The sequence below is a fragment of the Hyposmocoma kahamanoa genome, unplaced genomic scaffold (assembly GCF_003589595.1).
Source record: "Hyposmocoma kahamanoa isolate Upper Pololo Valley unplaced genomic scaffold, ASM358959v1 68, whole genome shotgun sequence".
Lineage (NCBI taxonomy): Eukaryota > Metazoa > Arthropoda > Insecta > Lepidoptera > Cosmopterigidae > Hyposmocoma > Hyposmocoma kahamanoa.
In genome coordinates this window covers 1,252,835-1,271,338 of record NW_020653856.1, presented here as the reverse complement: position 1 = coordinate 1,271,338, position 18,504 = coordinate 1,252,835, and the positions used below count along the sequence as shown (strand labels likewise).

The following is an 18,504-nucleotide window of genomic DNA, read 5'->3' as shown; positions in this document are numbered from 1 at the left end:
TAATATCTTAAAGCTTTGTGGTGTTCTATTCTTTGGTAAACTTACAGGTACCACAGCAAGGTTGGCTTGAGGGAAAAACACTTTACTTAATTAAACAAAGCTAAAAATAAATATGGTGCTGAGTTGATTTTGTCGTCTTCTGCTGACCATGCGGTGGGATTATTAAAAAATCTTTTTTAACTTCTTAAATTTTTCAAAAAATAAAATTTAATTAATGGATTCAGGCAGTGAGCATTATAATGTCATTGGATTCAGGCGTTACTTTGCAGAAATCCATGTTAATAAAAATGGAAGTAATTTAATTTGCCACTCCGCGCACCCAGTAAACGTTACATTGTGCATAATAGCTGCGCTTGTGTTGAGTTTTTTTTTATTAAATTAAAAAACTTATTTCAAGTTCAAAAGCGGTCATTAGAAAGTTAAAAAAAATCTTAAAATGGATTCCCGCACAGTTACGCCTGAAACCAATGATATTATACTTATGCTCACTGCTTGAAACTATTAATTACTTTGTCAAGATGTACTTGACAAAGTAATTAATAGTTGTACTTGTACTTGACTGACAAGTGTCTGGACTGTTTATGTTAATCCGTACTAAGGGAGTGTTTTATACTGTTGTACCTGTATTTATACATATACCTTTTCTTGTCTTGTTACAGCCTTTTCTTTACCCTCAACTTTACAATAAATTTCTGTGAACCTGAAGTTTTCTATATTATTGCCGTGATCCTGGCCACGCCGCATAGTGCTTTACACCTATAATTATTAATTGACATTTCACGCAATCCCTATTTCTTTTTCGCGGACATGGACCTCTTGTTGGCCAGAGTGGACCCCTGGGGGTGGATATAGACCACGTAGGGCATCATCGGCATAGGTATAGAATAATATTAATGTGTTCAATAGTTGTGTGCGCCTTCTGATTTTATCGATACACTATAATGCTTGCCATCATCGCGATGAAAGGTTTTGCGAATCGGCATAAACTGACGATATGGTGCTGCTCAGTCCATCGATTAGAGCACTTATGTCTATGTTGCAAATTTGTGAGTCATACGCTGTGGCTCATGGACTCAGGTACAATGTTTCGAAGAGCGAGCTGATGGCATTTAAGGCAGGTGCTAAGTGTTACAATATTATACCTAATCTAACACTTTGCGGCGCTCCTTTAAAAATAGTTTCGAAATTTAAGTACTTGGGTCACTGGGTCACGGATGACCTGTCTGACAATAGCGACACCGAGAGGGAGCGTAGGTCGTTGGCTGTTCGTTGTAACATGTTGGCCCGCAGGTTTGCACGCTGTACGAGACAAGTAAAGATTACACTGTTTAAATCTTATTGTCAGTCCTTTTACACGTGCAGTCTGTGGGTCAACTATACGCAGAGGACATACAACGGCCTGCGCGTGCAATACAACAACGCGTTCCGGGTGTTGCTGGGGCTGCCGCGCTATTGTAGCGCCTCGGGGATGTTTGCGGAGTCGCATACAGACGGGTTTGCAGCCATTATGCGCAAGAGGTGTCCCTCGATGCTAAGCCGCTTGCGCGGCAGCCCCAACCGCATCCTGAGCGCGTTGTCTGCACGCTGGGACTCGCCGATGTTCGCACACTGGATGCGACTTCATAGCATACCATCAGTCGCCTAGTTTTATTCTGTTTCTTTTTATTTTGTTTTTTTGTATTTTTGTATTGTGTAACTAACCCTTAGAATTAAGCATTTTGTAATTTTAACTAACAATCTATGGACCCAGTTCCGAAATAAATGATTATTATTATTATTATAAAGTACTTGCCGCGACTGTTGCCCAAGGTGCGCACGACCGACGTACAGGAAAGGAATGGTAGGTCGTGTTGGGGGGTTCCACAGACCAAATAAAGGAAATTCCTTTCGTGTGTGTGCCTTAACAGACCCGCTTGTAAGGAGGATTTTCCGACGATAAAGTAAATGACAAAAATGAAAGTAAAAATTTATAAAAAAATACGTAATTTATTTACTATCTATATAAAAAACATTCTGGTGAGCAATAATACCACAAGTATACCACTTCGCAGTGGACTAAATGTTACACATTACTATTCATATCTTAAAGCTTTGTGCTGTTCTCGTATTCTGAAAACTTACAGGAACCATATCTAGAGTTACAACTTGAGAGAAAAATACCTTACTTAATTTATGTTTAAAACGATGCTAGAAAATAAGGATATTACGAAGGCGATTTTACCGTCTTCTGCGAACTATGCGGTGGGAAAATTAAAAAATCTTTAATTTTTTAATTCTCCAAAAGCAAAGTAACGTTTGCAAAATCTAAATTTACTCATGTTTAAAAAAGTCTCTATAATACCTTTTTAACGTAGAGACTGATGAGCACATTTTGTAGCTTACACCATGAACCAAAAACTCAAGTAGACTGTTAATCCCCATACTACAGATCTGTAGCTCTGAAAAAGGTCAAAATTGCGTCATATATCTAGATGGCGCTGATCAACAACAAAACAGAGAACAAAAAGCAATGAGAACGGACACTCTCCGCCCCTCCAGAGCTTTAGATACCACACCACATCCCGCACATTGACTGAACGGCTATAAGGCTGTCGGCATGTCGTTTTCGCGCTAAGACGGTTTTGATATTTGAATAGAGTTTTCATTTATTCATTACGTAACTTGTACGCTAATATATAACATCATTTTACGTTACTATTAATAATGGCTATGAATTGTGCTATATACGGCTGTTTATCAACATCTAAACGGGATAAAGAGAGGAGTTTATTTCGTTTTCCGAAAGATGAAACGAAGTAAAAAAAACTTGTCTGAGACTCATTCAGTTATTGTCTTCTTCGTATAATCAGTGCAGAGTAATACATAATACAGATTTATTATATCAATATAATGAGACGTCATAAATTCGTGAGCTAGTAGATAAGGGTTCTCGAATTTTCAGTTTGTATTGCCGATAAATGTTACGTAGTGAATATACTAATTTTCGCTGTTGCTGCTCTGATCACGTTACTTAACAATAGTACGAGAAATTGATGGGTAACCTTTGCCACTTCACGCATACATTTGCGCGTGTGCAGATAGCGCCTTGCCTGGCATTGCTGTACGTAGTAGAAGTATAGGTAACTAACTTTCGACCATTGTATGAAGTGTCCGGGGTGTGCCCTGGTAGTAATTTATATTATATAAATGGCCGTGGATATCAATCAAATGTAAGAAATTAGTTTTTTCATATATTGATCATGAGCTAAAAATATTTTCAGTACTTTGACAAATATGCGTGTCAATAGATGGCATTGTGTGTTACAAACGAATTTATAAATTAACGCTTCGTAATATGGGTAGATGTCGCTAATCTTAAACAAAATAAAATAGCCAGCACTATCCATAAAAATATGTACAATAAGCGCCATCTAGTTGATTTGTTTGTTATCACTAGAAATTAGTGTAACTGATAAATTGCAGCTTGTCAATGTAAAACAAAATAATTAGTTTCAGCTTTCTTTGCGGCACCTTTAAGGATGCCACGCAGCTTGATTTTGATTGCCTCTCCCGAGCGAAAACTGCGTCTTTTCCGAGTCGAGGCGCATAATTGCGATTCACAATTGGCCGAAACTTTTGACATTTCTAATCGGAACAATAGTTGATTTAACTCACGAATTAGAAAGATATAGTAGGAATCAGATTCATCTTTTCGCTCGGAAATCTGATTTCGAGACTACCCGATCGGTTTAATTCCGATTTAAATCAAAATCAGCCTACAGGTGTACCAATAGGTACTAAATACCCGCCACGCTGTTTAGTATCGCGATTAGCAGTCTTCTAGAATGCTTCTAGAGTTATAGGTTCATGCTCATTATACCCACTAATTTTGTCGTCTATAGAGTCCTAAAATTCCGTTTTACAAAATTCGGAATCGAAGCAGATTCGGCGTCCTAATTCAAAATGCATACAAATCCCACTGACGTGATCGGCTCGGCGGGAGATTTTTAGGTGACGAAAGGTAATATACTTAAGAAGTATGGCATTATAGTTGAAATTGCAATGGTAATGGTAATGGTTGTAGCCACAAAGACAAAGCTGCGGCATGCTTAGGGATACTGAGCCGGCCGCATTCGGAATGCCTCGGCAGCCTTTGGTATACTTCGGCAGGCTTCGGGACGTCTATATGAAGGAGGGCAAGGCCGATATCTGAAGGGATGCCAATCACGAGCAAGATGTCGCAACGGAATGCTGCGGCATGCTTAAGGGCGCCGGGGCATATTGCCGTTAACGTGTGGATGCCAAAGGATCCCCTGCCGAGCCTGCCCGTCAGTGGGCGTAACATCTCCCTAGAGAACAAGCGTCATCTATCACCTTTCCCTATGCGAATCTAGAAAATATTAGATAGAATCAATGTAACTAACTTCATTCTATTATAAAAATAATACCAAATAGGTATGTTATACTGTCATAATTATTTCTTAAATGTCTTCATTATAAATTGCTAATGTAGAATGCTTTAATAGAACCATTTTAGCACATAAAAATCGCAAGCAGTGTAAATAAAAACAACATTATTGATCTATTCATAGTAACATATTGTTAAATTGTCAGGAGGTACTCATTAAGAACTAACAGATAATGTATGCAAATTGAAATTACTGTATTGGCAACTTGTAGTGACTGTATTGCACTTTTGTAAAAACGAACACAACAACGTTAAATTTTTTTTTATGAGCTGTTTGTTTTAAGAAGAAGAAACATGGACAGCACTATTATGTTAAGTCTGAAAAATTTTATTCTGCTTAAATGTGAGAGAGTTTAAATCCAATTTCGTACAAAGGTTTTCCTAAACCAAAAATTATTAACATTATACCTAATTAAAAAACGGCATAGGTAATACACCCATAAAGTAAACAACAACAGTCTAAAGTCCGAAACATAGTGCATATGTCACAAGTCATAGTTAAAGTAGTTATGTCTACGTTCCAAGTCCCTAATCTCGACAATGTCGGTTTTGAGCCGAAGTTTGAGGATTTCTCGCCATATTGCCTCCCGGTGTTCCTTATTTGTGATGCCCATACGGAGTAGAGTGTTGTCGTTGATACGAACTAGTGCTCTGCCTGTTATATCGTGCTGTAAATAAAATGTGTAAAATTTATATAATTATGCGAACACTAAAGGATTATGAGAAGCTTGAGATGACATACCAAAATATTGGCGAGTGGACTGTATAAGTATGTATATTTCCATTATGATGGAAACACCTTATATGCAGATTAAAACACGTTTAATTTGAAATATTTAATACAAAACTGAACAAAGCAGCGGAGCGGAAGCAACTGCCAAAATTTTTCTAAACAAAAACAGTCGAAACATATGTTAAAAACCGAATGTAAATTCCTATGCCACAAGAAGCCTACGGCTCAATTTATATTGCGGCGGAACGGAATGGAGGCGAATTTTTATAACGATATTGTACATAGTATAATGAACTTTATGGTCAATCATGTAACGTACACACTAGATGCGAGTCAAATTCTCGAAGAATTCGGCATGAAGCTTTTTGGCTCGTATCTAGTTTGTACGTTACATAATATAAATTGCATCGCAAGCGCCATATAAATTGAGCCTATGGATGCCTTCAAGTTAGATGTTTATAAGAGCGAGGCAGTGGCGCGCATTATAAATAATAGGGGTTAAAGTATGAAATTGCCGATTTGTACTGAAAATCTAAATTGTTTATTTTTTAAATTTTTAACAAATTTATTTAATCAAAATAGTTGCCATTATTATCTATACATTGCTGCCATCTAATGGGAAGGTTATTAATGCCTTTGCGATAGAACTCCGACGATCTAGACTGCACAAACTGTGTGAAAGCATTTTGTACTGCCTCCTGGGAAGAAAACTTCTTGTCACGTAGATAATTGTCCAAATCACGAAAAAAATGGTAGTCCGTTGGAGCAAGGCCTGGTGAATACGGAGGATGACGAATGGTTTCTAACTGCAGTTCCTGAAGGGTCAAAATGGTTTCTCGTGCTGTGTGAGGTCTCGCGTTGTCGTGGAGCAATAATGGTGAAGATCGATTCATGAGTCGGGGCTGTTTTACTGCTAGTTTTGTCAACATGGTTCGGAGTTCGGCACAATAGACATCTGCCGTTATTGCTTGACCAGATCGGAGAAAACTATAGTGAATAACACCATGCTGAGACCACCAAACAGTTACCATTACCTTTTTATTGGTAAGTTTTGCTTTAGGACACTGTTGTGGCATTTGACCTGGGGTCAGCCATTGCATTTTTCTTTTCCGGTTATCATAAAGAATCCACTTTTCATCACATGTTACAATTCGATCCAATATTCCTTCATTTCTGTACCGGTTCAACAAGGCAACACAAGTTTCAACACGCGTTTCTTTCTGCAGATCAGTCAAATCATGAGGCACCCATTTTTCGTATTTTTTTATTTTATTGATTTGACGCAAGTGAGTCAATATTGTGGCTAAGGTAACGTTAAACCATGCCGCTAATTCCTGGGTAGTTTGACTAGGATCGGCTTCCACTATCTCTCTTAATTCATCGTTATTCACCTGTGTGGGCGGTCTTCCTCGTGGCTCGTTCTTTAAGTCGAAATTTCCATCACGAAAGCGTTTAAACCAAAATCGCACGGTGCGTTCATTAGTAGACCCTCTCCAAACGCAGCATTGATATTGCGGGCTGTTTCTGCCGCGTTAGTTCCGCGTCGGAACTCGTATTCAAAAATCACTCGAATTTTCGCAGTATCCATCTTTCTTGTCTAAATTGAATAACAAAAACAATTGAAAGTCGATATTCAAATGTTTCAAATTTAAAAAAAAAAAAACCACAGAAACCATTTGAAAAAGTTTCATTCGAAAACCTCAAACCATGAAGATTCTATGAAAATTCAAAGAACCTATTGCAATAAAACGGCAATTTCATACTTTAACCCCTAATATTTAACAGGATATCTGGATCCTCCTATAGGAGGAAAGTGCAATCACAGCACCACAGTCGTGACACGCGGCACCGCGCCACTGTTGCGCTACTACAGGGCTTCTAAACGCGCCTTAAGGGCAGCTTGATTCAAATTTCAATGCTCATGTTAGTAATTAAGATGAAAAATTTTCAAAAAGAAATTGTCGCATCTATTACGGGAACGTCTTATATGACAACTTCGCGAAGTGTCACTTGCACAAACTGGACCTAATCCAAAATATAGCATTACGTATCTTCACGTATGTGCAAGCTTTATTAAAACTGCGGCCATTCATGCAATGGAGTGTGAGCTAGCGCTACCTCCCTTAGCAGTATGAAGACACTGGTTAGCTTGCAGATATTGGTTATCCACAGCATCACTCACCGGCAAGTGAGCTTGAAAATTATGCAGAAACTTACAGCTGAATGTAGCAATATCAGAAAAAGGTATTGGGTTAATAAGTCAAGACCAATTCTAGTAGAAGTTTGCAAAAGTGTAAAAGATATTGAGATGTACAAAAACCCATAAACTAGAAATGTTTAACATGGGAATGTGGATATCCTGATTAGATATAAGAAAATGTATAAAGTATAAGATGTGTAATATGATAACACCAAAAAGATGACAATATTAGGACTTTAAGAGAAATAGTATTAAACCTGATCACAAATAACAATGGAGATTACTATAAAATCTTTACTGATGGTTCTAAAGGTACAAATGGCGTGGCAGCAGCCTTTTTTGATCCACAACAAAATGTATCTCTTAAACTAAGTATATGTCAGGAGACCTGTATAATGAGGGCAGAGTTAACTTCAATAGTAGAAGCTCTATCCTTTGCTAACTCTGTAGATACTAGTAAAGTCGTTATTCTTACAGATTCTAAAAGTGCGCTACAACATTTAGTCCGATGTGTTTTGGGAGTCCAAGGTATGCCCACAGCTTATGAAGCTTTGAGATTATTGGTTAAGTTACTGTCCAATAGTATATTTATAATACTGCAATGGATTCCATCACACATTGGACTAGAAGGAAATGAAATAGTAGATACATTAGCAAGAGAAGCTATCACGGAATCTATGGAACCATCATGTAAACCTCTTGCTGCAGAAATCATCTCATTTGTAAGAGACCTAAATAAGGATTTGTGGAGTAAGATCTATGGTGAGATTTCTGCAGTAAAAGGGATTTGGTACAACACTGTTCAGCTCCGAAAGCCCTGGTTTGTGGACGGCGCACTTTCTAGAAATGCATTGGTCTTGGCTTTAAGACTATGTACTTGCCACCTTCCCTTAAATAAGTTCTACCATCTAATAAAAAGAGCAGAATCTCCACTATGTAAATTCTGTAACAAACTTAAAGATATGCTACATTTAATGGAATTTATTTATTTAGTTTGTACAACTTACACTTACAGTACTTATAACTAAACATGTAAGTCATAATCACAAAAAAAAATGGTTGAGTCGATCTACCAGCCAAAGATAGGAAGCGGAATTTGGACCACAGAGCTTTGGGCGGTGACCGCCTCCAAATAGTAACCAGCGGATGTTAGAAATTTTGATTCAGTATTGCTGAACACGTCAATATCGTTTGTTTTGCTTAAAAATTCAATTACGACTAATGCTTCGAAGAATGGTGTCCATATTAGTGTCACGGTGCAGGTCCAATGAAAATTGAATACAGGGTATTTGCACTGACGAAGGACATAGCGTACGTGGACGTAGCGAATGTAGCCATTATGTGGCTCTGAGAAGCCAATTTCAATTAGGGGATATTTGGCAGGTTGGGGAGTTAAATGTCGTGTTGGGTGAACTGTTGACGAGGAGGGCTACTTGGTACATACTTGACAAAGAGGGCTAAAACTCATATGTGAGGTCTTGTCTCACGCTGCGAGGCGACACGATATAGTAGAATAACATAATCCACAGGTATTGACATCACAAGGCCGACATTGACACCCAAATGTTACAGGCCTTATTAAAAATAAGATTATAAAAAAAATGCATTTGTTGATTTTATGAGTAAACTCTTCAGAACAAAAGCAACAAGTCCACTGCCTCCTTTTAACAACTGAGCCCCTTCTTCACACGGGACAGAAACGTTAGTGTATCAAAAGTCAAATGTTGCATGACCTGTGGTACACTCACTCCGCCTGATAGGCAAGTTGTCTGTGACCCACCAGCCATCTTGAGCTGAATGTGTTAATTAGTTGCCTTGTGCTGCATTTTTCAACTTACCTCATGAAATCTCTCCCAATACAAAATATAATAGTCGCTGCAGTGTCGTCGCAACCACTTCTGCACATCGGCCTCTGTCCAGAGATATACAGCTTTAGGACGTGTAGTTTTAGTCTGAAAGTCGGAATGACATTGGAATTTATTTCAAGGCATCGTCTACAATTACATAATGCAAAAATCATGCTTATAGTAAAAAATATTGTGAGGAGTTGTATCGGGCTCTTGAATTCCACACCTTTTGTTTATTGGCGTTCAGGCTGGTATCTTCAACCATTTTTGGATATAAGCGTAATAGCACGAGAAGGTGGAAATTATGGATTAGAAATTAACATAAGAGAAGAATTAATTTCATCAGTACTTTTGGTTAAAAATGGAGCAAAACAAAATCTTTCACAAAAATATGGTTTTTTATTTATTCTTGCTGTCAAGAAAAGGAAAAGGCAAAAGTTTGACACCATACAGCCGAATTTTTTTGTTACTTTTTTCTTGGCTTTTCGCGGTTAGCATTTCAGCCACTTAAAAGGTTTTTGACTTTTGTCTATAAAACATGGAAACAAGTAAAAATATTATACTTCGTAAAGATCATTGTGGAAAATGACATAAAATGGAAATTCTTACGCAGGGTGGAGACAGAGAATAAAAGGAATCAGGCGGAGAAAAGGACTATGAGGTAAGACTAAGTAATTAGTATGTACGTAATATACCTTAGGAAAGTTAATAATTCCTCTCCACTTTATAAACGTCACAACCACAAACTCTGAATTCTTTGCAGTTATTAGCTAATGAAATTCTTAAGTTAATAGTTTTTAATCTGGTAGATACATTTACAATATTTTTTATATCGTCAGCAACTATACACTCAAGAGCACGTCAAGCTTGATACTTTGTACTTTGGACCGTTCTTATCGTAAGCGGCACAGAGTTGAATTTAAATCTTAAGTGTCAAGCTTGACGTGCTATTGACCCTGTACAATCAAATTATTTTCAAATGATTAAATAATCGTATGTGGATTAGTAATGTGATAACAAATTTAGTAGTATATTCTTTATAATTCTTTATAATATTTCATCTTCATTAAATTAATATAGAATTTAACTGGAAAGATATTATTGTAATACTTTGGTTTACGTTTAACGATGTAGTTACTTTGTAGGTTTGTGAAAAATTTAAATGGAAACACTTTATCTACCTGCCAGTTATCTGTCAAATAAGTTTTTTCCATCCTCTTTGCTGGAAGAATTGCTAGTTTTTTCATTTGATACGAAAGAATTCAGGAATTCGAGAAGAAACTCCTATAATTTATACAATGCAGTAGTGAATGGATCACTATGGCACAGAATTTACAAAAGAAGCCGTCGAAAGGTATCCTGAAGACATCGAGAAGTGTGGACACCCAAGATGGGACGCCTTCATCAAGCAAACGTGCTAAAGAACAGCGCTTCGATGAGATTAATATTATGGAGACATTTCACCCAGCGAATAAGGACTACGGACATATGAAGATCGATGAACCGAAGACGCCATACTCGGAACCGGTGGAAGGCGATACAGAGGCGTCAGATGAGCTGGATGCAAACGTCCTAGCAGCAAAATTGGCCGCCAGTATGAACCAGCCTCCCAAATGTATGGATATATGCGAGCATGACGACGACGAAGACGAAGAGACGCGCCAGAAGAGGCTGGAGTTCGAGAAGAAGAGGAAAATGCACTACAATGAGTTTCAGGTTTGTATATAGTACCATTATGTGTGCCTTTGTCACTGTTAAAGGTAAGTTCCCTTTGGAAAACAATAATAATACCTGTAAATCAGAATTACGAATATTGCTACTGTGTGAACGATGCCCTAAGAAGTAACATCGAACATGCCGTCAATGTTGTGGCCACCCTAAGATATGTAATATTGGAAATTTTAAAAATTATCTACTTCAACTTCAACTCTTGTGTCTATGGCTCCGTCGTTTTGCGCGACGATTTTGCCAATGTCAGGGTTGAAAGACATGTGTAGCGGTGGTGAGATAGATTGCCGGTTATTAAATAAATAATAAATAATAAATAACGCTCACACTCAACATATTAAAATACTTCGGCGGATTTTATTCACAATGATGGTTATATATATATTTTAATGACATTACAAAAATGTAATTTGAGAGCTCATGTTATTTTCTTTCTTTTAGAAACAATGTAGGAAGTTTTATTTAGCGGGAAATAAAAAATAAAATCGTTTAGTAAAACAAAATTTAGGCGTTGTTTTCGTTCAGTAACAAACTTTTGACCGGTGTCAGCGTGGAAAATTATCATGGAGGAAGGAGAAAGAAATAAAATTATACGAAAGATAATAAATATAGTCCAGCTATGCAATTATGCGAGCCTGCGTTTTCTGTCCTTTGTTCCATTATCGGTCAACTAGATATGGCAAGGAATTTCACCTTTATATTTTATAAAGAAGTGGAACTCTTTGCTGTGTTTCCTGAATAAAATATATTCTCTACACAACACAATTTTTAATAACCATTATTGTCCACATGTTCACTTATTTTAAGAAAGAAAGAAAAAAAGAAAAATGTTTATTCATTAAATTGAGTTGCTGCACACACTTAAATCTATACTTAGCACTAAACTAACAAATGCAAATCACAAGGTGTGATTTTAAGTTAGTAAGTGCACAGCACATGCACAGCCGCTGATTTTCACTCATTCCAGTTTCAGTGTCGGCTGAGTCTTGTGGAAGTGGTACATACTGTATGTAACTTAGTCACTTTCTAGATACAAACTTTTAGTCAAAGGCCACACTATTCCACTAAGCCCTACAAGCAAGGCCCTCTCTAACTCATCATACCTGACGACCCGTGGTCGGGTGGCTTTTTCACCAGTTTTCATGCTGTCACCATCTCTTGAGGTTCCGGGTTCAATACTCAGCTAATGTAACTAAACCCAGCTAATAATGTTGTCTTGACGTCTACATGTTTGTGGTACTGTCATTGTTTCAGATTTCCATAACACTTAGGGTCGTATTCTAGAACTGTATTAACGCTCAAGTCAGGATTGCACTGGAAACACAAGCACTGGAAATACGACCCTAGTGGCTGGGACTTGAGTATGATATCAAGTGCTTTAAACCATACTCAAATCCTGACTTGAGCATTGAGTAGAGTTCTAGAATATGACCCTTTATAACTAACTAACTTACTATGGGATCAGAGCAATGTATATAATGTTGTCTTATACTTAATAAGTTTTAAAATGGCTCTTTAAATGGCAAATTATTACATACCAACATATTGTAGATTAGAAGTATACATGTAAATTGTAAATGAAAATATATTATTTGGCAATGGGCAGGTATTAAGTAAGTACTTGGCATTCTTTCCAAGGTGAGGCATTACTTCACACTGGGACAGTTGATTCAGCTTTACCAAACACAAGTCCGGCCGTGTATGTAGTACTGCTGCCACTTATGGGATGGCTGTGCTAAATACCAACTGGCCACCTTGGATTCAATAGACAAGTATGCCAAGAGGCTTATAGGTGACTCGGACTTAGTAGAGGTGAAGCTGCAGAGCCTTGAACACCGCCATAAAGTTGCCTGCTTATCAGTATTCTATAGGATATATCATGGAGAGTGTGCGATGGAATTGCATATTTTGATTCCGCCTTCTTTCCATCATCGGGGGTCTAGACGTGGGCTGAGATTCGACCCCTATGTTGTGTATATTCCCAGGATTCGCACGAAGCGTTTCTCTTCCACATTTCTATGGCGAGCGACTTGAGGGTGGAATTCCCTACATGCGGTCTTATTCCCGAACACTATAACTTGGATCTTTTCAAGGCGAGAGTCATCAGCTGAGATGGAGGCAAATACGCACTTATTTTTTATAAAAAAGTACATTTCATTGCGGAGACAGCGGATGCACTATTGGTTATTTATTGTTAAAAGTACGTCCAATACCAAGTTAAATGCATGTACATCATGCAGGGACATCTTAGAGAGGGTAGACAAGTTAATTGCAGAGCATGGCAAGACTACTGTAGTACAAACAACAGTAGTAATGTTTTAACTGGTTGTTAAAGAAATTTTACAATGGTATCGTAATAACCATGGGTTAATAAAATCAAAACCATGGCTATTACTATTATATGCGTGCCGAATCGATGGTGCCGCCTGGCCATTATATAATATGTTATTGCCCTTTTCTAAGATGACCATATATTGTGTGTATGTAATTACTGCATTAATTGAGAGTATATCTAATTTACGTTACACTTTCAAAGGAACGACTTTCCTTTGGGAGTGATATTTATAAAGCAACTTAGTATCACGCGTTTTTCCGGTGTTACGACATTCACAGGTTGTTTATTGTTTGCTTTATTTGTTGCTAACAATTCGATATGTGAGCATGTAACTAAAATGAGAAGTTCACAATAACAATATGTTAAACAAATTGTAAACAGATTAGTAAAGTAACATAGGCGTTTTGCGAACAATTTTGGCTTTGTACAAAATTATTATTTTATCCATATGGGTCTTATTCTACACTGGCAGCTGATTTTTCAAGTAGATGTTGCAGCGTTGCTTTATATTTATAATTACTGCTATACAAGTAATAACTATAATACATTCATTGACTTACAAATAAATGGACGACGGGTCTAATACAAAAACCACGAAAAAAATGTCTCAAGTCAACCTATTTAAACGTAGTGACATGTCAAGGAATATGAAAAAGCTAAAACGTTGAATTTAAATTGTAATGTCATCGCAGTACTGTCTAATTTTGTTTGCTTCGCTGTCAGTCGAACAAATGAAGACTAGAGCGTGAATGACGCTCTGTATACGATTTTAACGCCCTATAAGTTCGGTCACTTTTTAGCGCGGACCCGACGCCCATATAATTGTAAGTCAATGAATAGATTTCTTATTTTTACATTGAATTGGATCTAATAATAATCTTTTAATTGTTTATTGGTGCTTAGATAAGATTTCATTCACTATTTTCCTTTTAATAGTAGTGACTCATGGGGGATTTAGTTACCATCATCAACTCGTATTATGTATTGTTATTAGTTCTACAAAATTGTAAAAGAACTACGCAAGATAGCAAACATGACGATTTGACACTAAATTTGTTAAAATCAAGGAAGTTAAAACTAAGATAATCTTATTAATACAAAGATCGAACACTCAGAAAAAGCACTCAGAAAAAATTCCTTCATTTATTTATTTATTTATTATTATATGGACAACAAAACAGATTACAATCAAATTACATTGATAAAACTTAAATATATTACAAATTTCTGTACCAGATTGCAATCCTACTTATGTCGACACATCATTGCAAAATAACAAAACAAAAAAAAAAAAGATCTACTGATCCTGATCAACTGATATATTTCTTACTTAATTTATATACTTATCTACTAAATATGAATACAAAAGCAACGTGAATAAATACCTATGATAGTGCCAAACGATTCACTACGCACTTGAATATTCTGGACCTTGAGTCAAAAACATCCAGAGACGAGTTCTTCATAGATATCTCATTGTAAAGCCGAAACATTCTCATCAGGGGACTATAAAAGGAAGTGTTATTCTTGTACGTTTGCAAGTGAAATGTTCTGTCAGGTATTCGGAGATTACGCCTTGTGCAAATATTTACTTTATTTAAAAGGTAAGAACAGTCAATTTTGCCATGAACAATCTTATGCAAGTATATGAGGTCCTGTCTCTTACGGCGAACAAGCAATGAGGTTACTTTAAATTTGACACATCTATCACTATAGCCAACGAGGCTGCGACCATAACCGCACTTATAACTAAGGATCCTGAGAGCTCTTCTCTGAACGCTTTCTATACTATTGGAGTGAACTGAGTAGCAGGGCGACCAGACAACACAAGCGTACTCCAGAATGCTACGGACAAGGCTATAATATACGGTTAGGAAACTTTGAGGCTGCTTGAAACCCTTGGTACACCTTGTTACAAAGCCCAATGATTGAAGTGCCCTGCTCTTAACGTACGCATAGTGTTCACGAAACGTTAATTTAGAGTCGAACAACACACCGAGGTCCTTAGCTACTGTTTTTCTATCCAATGACTGTTCGTTAAGTCGATATTCGTAAGTATGTTTATAACGTTTATTAGTAAGAGTTATAACAAAGCACTTCTTAGCATTGAGGAGCATAAAATTTTGTTGGCACCATTCCGAAACTGTGTTAATATCACTCTGCAATTTACAGCAGTCGGACGGTTCACTTATGACGCGATATATTTTTAAGTCGTCAGCATAAAGTAGACAAGGGCTGGACAGTTCACCAATGAGATCATTTATATAAATTATGAAGAACAACGGGCCGAGATGTGAACCTTGAGGCACACCTGACTTTATTATAACTGGTGATGACTTAAAACCTTTGAGAGCAACAAGTTGGCTTCTATTGTTCAAGTAAGAATGGACCCAGCGTAAAAGACTACCATGAATACCGAACACAGCTAACTTTTTACAGAGTAATGAGTGATTCACTTTGTCGAACGCTTTTGAAAAGTCCGTGTACACGGCGTCGACTTGCCCACCAACCGCAAAGACCTCACATAAGTAATCCTTATACTCTAACAGATTAGTTACAGTAGATCGCCCCCCCACGAATCCGTGTTGTTTATTAGAAATAAATGGCTTTACTTGAGAGTAAAAATAATCATACAATGCTGATTCGAACACCTTGGCAACACAACATAGAATACTAATAGGTCTATAATTTTCACAACTGGACTTACTTCCGGACTTGTGAAGAGGCACGATATGAGCGGTTTTCCAGACAGAAGGGAAAACGCCTGACTTAAGTGACCTGTTAAATAACAATGTTAGTGGCTCACACAGTTCCTCTGCACACTTCAAGAAAAAGATAGCAGGAATACCATCGTATCCCGGACCCTTATGAATGTTAAGTTTCTTTAATATTTTCAATATTTTCTCCTGGCTTAGTTCAATATTACCCATACTGTTGTTACAAAAGGTACCATGCTCTTGATAATAAATATCGTTAATGATCACATCTTGGTTGTATACAGGCTGAGAAAGTTCAAAAGCTAAACCAAAGTACTTAGAAAAAAGTTCACATATTCCAAATATATCAGAGGAAGATTCTGTACCTAGGGTCATTGTCTGTGGCATCCCTGAACTGCTTTTTTTATTATTTACAAAGTTCCAAAAGACTTTAATGTTGTCAGATAAACCCTCCTCGATGGATGATATAAACGACGCATATGCCATATCGATGAGTTTCTTACATCTCGTACGCAGTAACGCGAAAATATCGTAATCCTTAGGATTTTGATACTTCTTATAGCGACTGTGGTACTTGTTTTTTTCTTTGAGACACTTTATTAAAGTTCGTGTATACCAAGATGGATATTTGTTATTCGATTTACTTATAAGCGGCATATGTTTGTCAATCAAATCACACACCGAAGTATAAAAGACATCGACAGCAACATTTATATCCGGTTCATCCATTAAACTGGACCAATCGACATTTGCCAGATCTTTCTTTATGTCCTGATAATTACATTTGCGATAATTATATCTCAACCGTTGCGAACTTTTAACTGTTTTTAATTTATTATTTTCCATTAACACAATTTTCAATGGAGGATGCTGAGAATCTATACGACTAATAGGCTCTGTAGATGTCACAAGCACTTTCACTGTTGTAGACAACACGAGATCAAGGAGACGGTTATTCAAATTACGGACAGAATTAAGTTGGACCAGATTACAAAGATCCATCATGTCAATAAGACAATTAGATTTGAAGTCGGAAGAAATACCTGATGTCATAACATTATCATGAGTACTAGCAGACCAATTTATGTGCGGAGTGTTAAAATCACCAATCAGTAAGAATACATCATCACCGTCACAACGAGACATGACTCCCACAACATTATCATAAAAAACTTGCAAGTTATCGCGAGAAATATCGGGTGGCAAATAACATAAACATAAGTGGAGTTTAGAACACGAATTGTTAGATGAAAATATAGTTATCCATAAGTCTTCAATTTTACTCTCCCAACTAGTTTGTCTAACTATATTAAATGTGCTCCTAACCGCGATTAAAACACCTCCACCATCACGCTTAGGAATACAAGACGTATGACGGTCTCTCCTAAATACAACAAATTGAGAATCAAATATTTCTGAATCGAAAACGCTATCATTTAAGTTTGTTTCTGTAAAACATATTATATCAAAATTACAACTAAGAGTATTTAAATAAACATCAGTAACCTTTGTCCTTATCCTATTCACATTTTGGTAGTAGATTTCCATAAATAAAGAATTACAATAGATCAACTAAAAGTACAAAAGTTATGATAAACAAAAGATAAGATAAAGAGAGCAATTATTATTTTAAAGTGTTCAGAGTACTTGCATTTTTCACATGTATGGCATTAGAATCATCATTTTTTCTCATATAAACACGTCCGTATTTTATCCATATATATTTATAAGACAAGTTTTTGCCTGCCAACCTTGCTGCGGCATGTAACTGTTTAGTTTCCGGTGAAAGATGTTCAGATACGTAAACAGGACGCTCCTCACCGTGGATGCCCAAATGTGCAGAATTCAATTGACTAGCTTTATTGTCCTTGTTGTAACGTTTGTAAGCAGATATTACGTTGTCACGGTCTCGCTCCGACGGTAAAGTAACGAGTATTCCACGAGGCCTATCAGAGTTTTTATCAATTTTTGCAACTCGCCTTATAGCTTTAATGTAAGCCTCACTGGAGGATATTTTAATTTCAGTCAATAGGTTCCGGACTATAGTCATCAAGTTTTCATTTTTCTTTTCGGGTACGCATTGTAGTTCAAAATTGCATCCCCTAGAAACTCTTTCTAATGTGGAGATGCGACTGTCCAACTTGTTTATCTGTAATTCTAGTGCGGTCTTTTCCGTTTCCATTTTAGAAATCCTTTTTGTGGCAATATCTAATTCCATTCGCATATCAGACTGCATGGCAGCTAAGTGATCAGTCGTCTCGGAGAACTCCGACTTCAACTTGCTTATGGCACAATTAATGTCTTCCTTAATTGCAGATCTCATATCCGAGAGTTTTGAGTCAAGAAGAGCGCCAAACTGATCGTATGTTATTGCCGCCGACGGCGTCACATCGCAAGGGGAACGACGGTGACAATTGTTAATATTGGTAGCGTTCCTTCGATCCGGATCCGAATTTTTTCTGAGTGCTTTTTCTGAGTGTTCGATCTTTGTATTAAT

At 37.0% G+C, this 18,504-nt stretch overlaps 3 protein-coding genes across 3 annotated transcripts in view; 2 read left to right on the top strand and 1 right to left on the bottom strand.

Annotated features, from left to right (window-relative positions):
- Positions 1–994: 994 nt before the first annotated feature.
- On the top strand, positions 995–1,645 carry LOC113232279. The gene has a single exon (XM_026466949.1). The coding sequence runs from the start codon at positions 995–997 to the stop codon at positions 1,643–1,645; it is 651 nt and encodes a 216-aa protein (XP_026322734.1).
- Positions 1,646–3,841: 2,196 nt separating this feature from the next.
- Positions 3,842–9,596, bottom strand: LOC113232304 (protein aveugle). The gene is made up of 3 exons (XM_026466977.1): positions 9,454–9,596; positions 9,219–9,332; positions 3,842–5,115 (listed from the first exon to the last, which is right to left on the bottom strand). The coding sequence occupies exons 1-3, from the start codon at positions 9,490–9,492 to the stop codon at positions 4,933–4,935; spliced, it is 336 nt and encodes a 111-aa protein (XP_026322762.1). The 5' UTR covers positions 9,493–9,596; the 3' UTR covers positions 3,842–4,932.
- Positions 9,597–10,487: 891 nt separating this feature from the next.
- Positions 10,488–18,504, top strand: part of LOC113232310 (protein phosphatase inhibitor 2-like) — a 10,395-nt gene continuing 2,378 nt past the window's right edge. Inside the window, exon 1 of the mRNA XM_026466987.1 lies at positions 10,488–10,943. Coding sequence (XP_026322772.1) covers positions 10,548–10,943 — 396 coding nt within the window. The 5' untranslated portion in view covers positions 10,488–10,547. The remainder of the gene's footprint in view (positions 10,944–18,504) is intronic.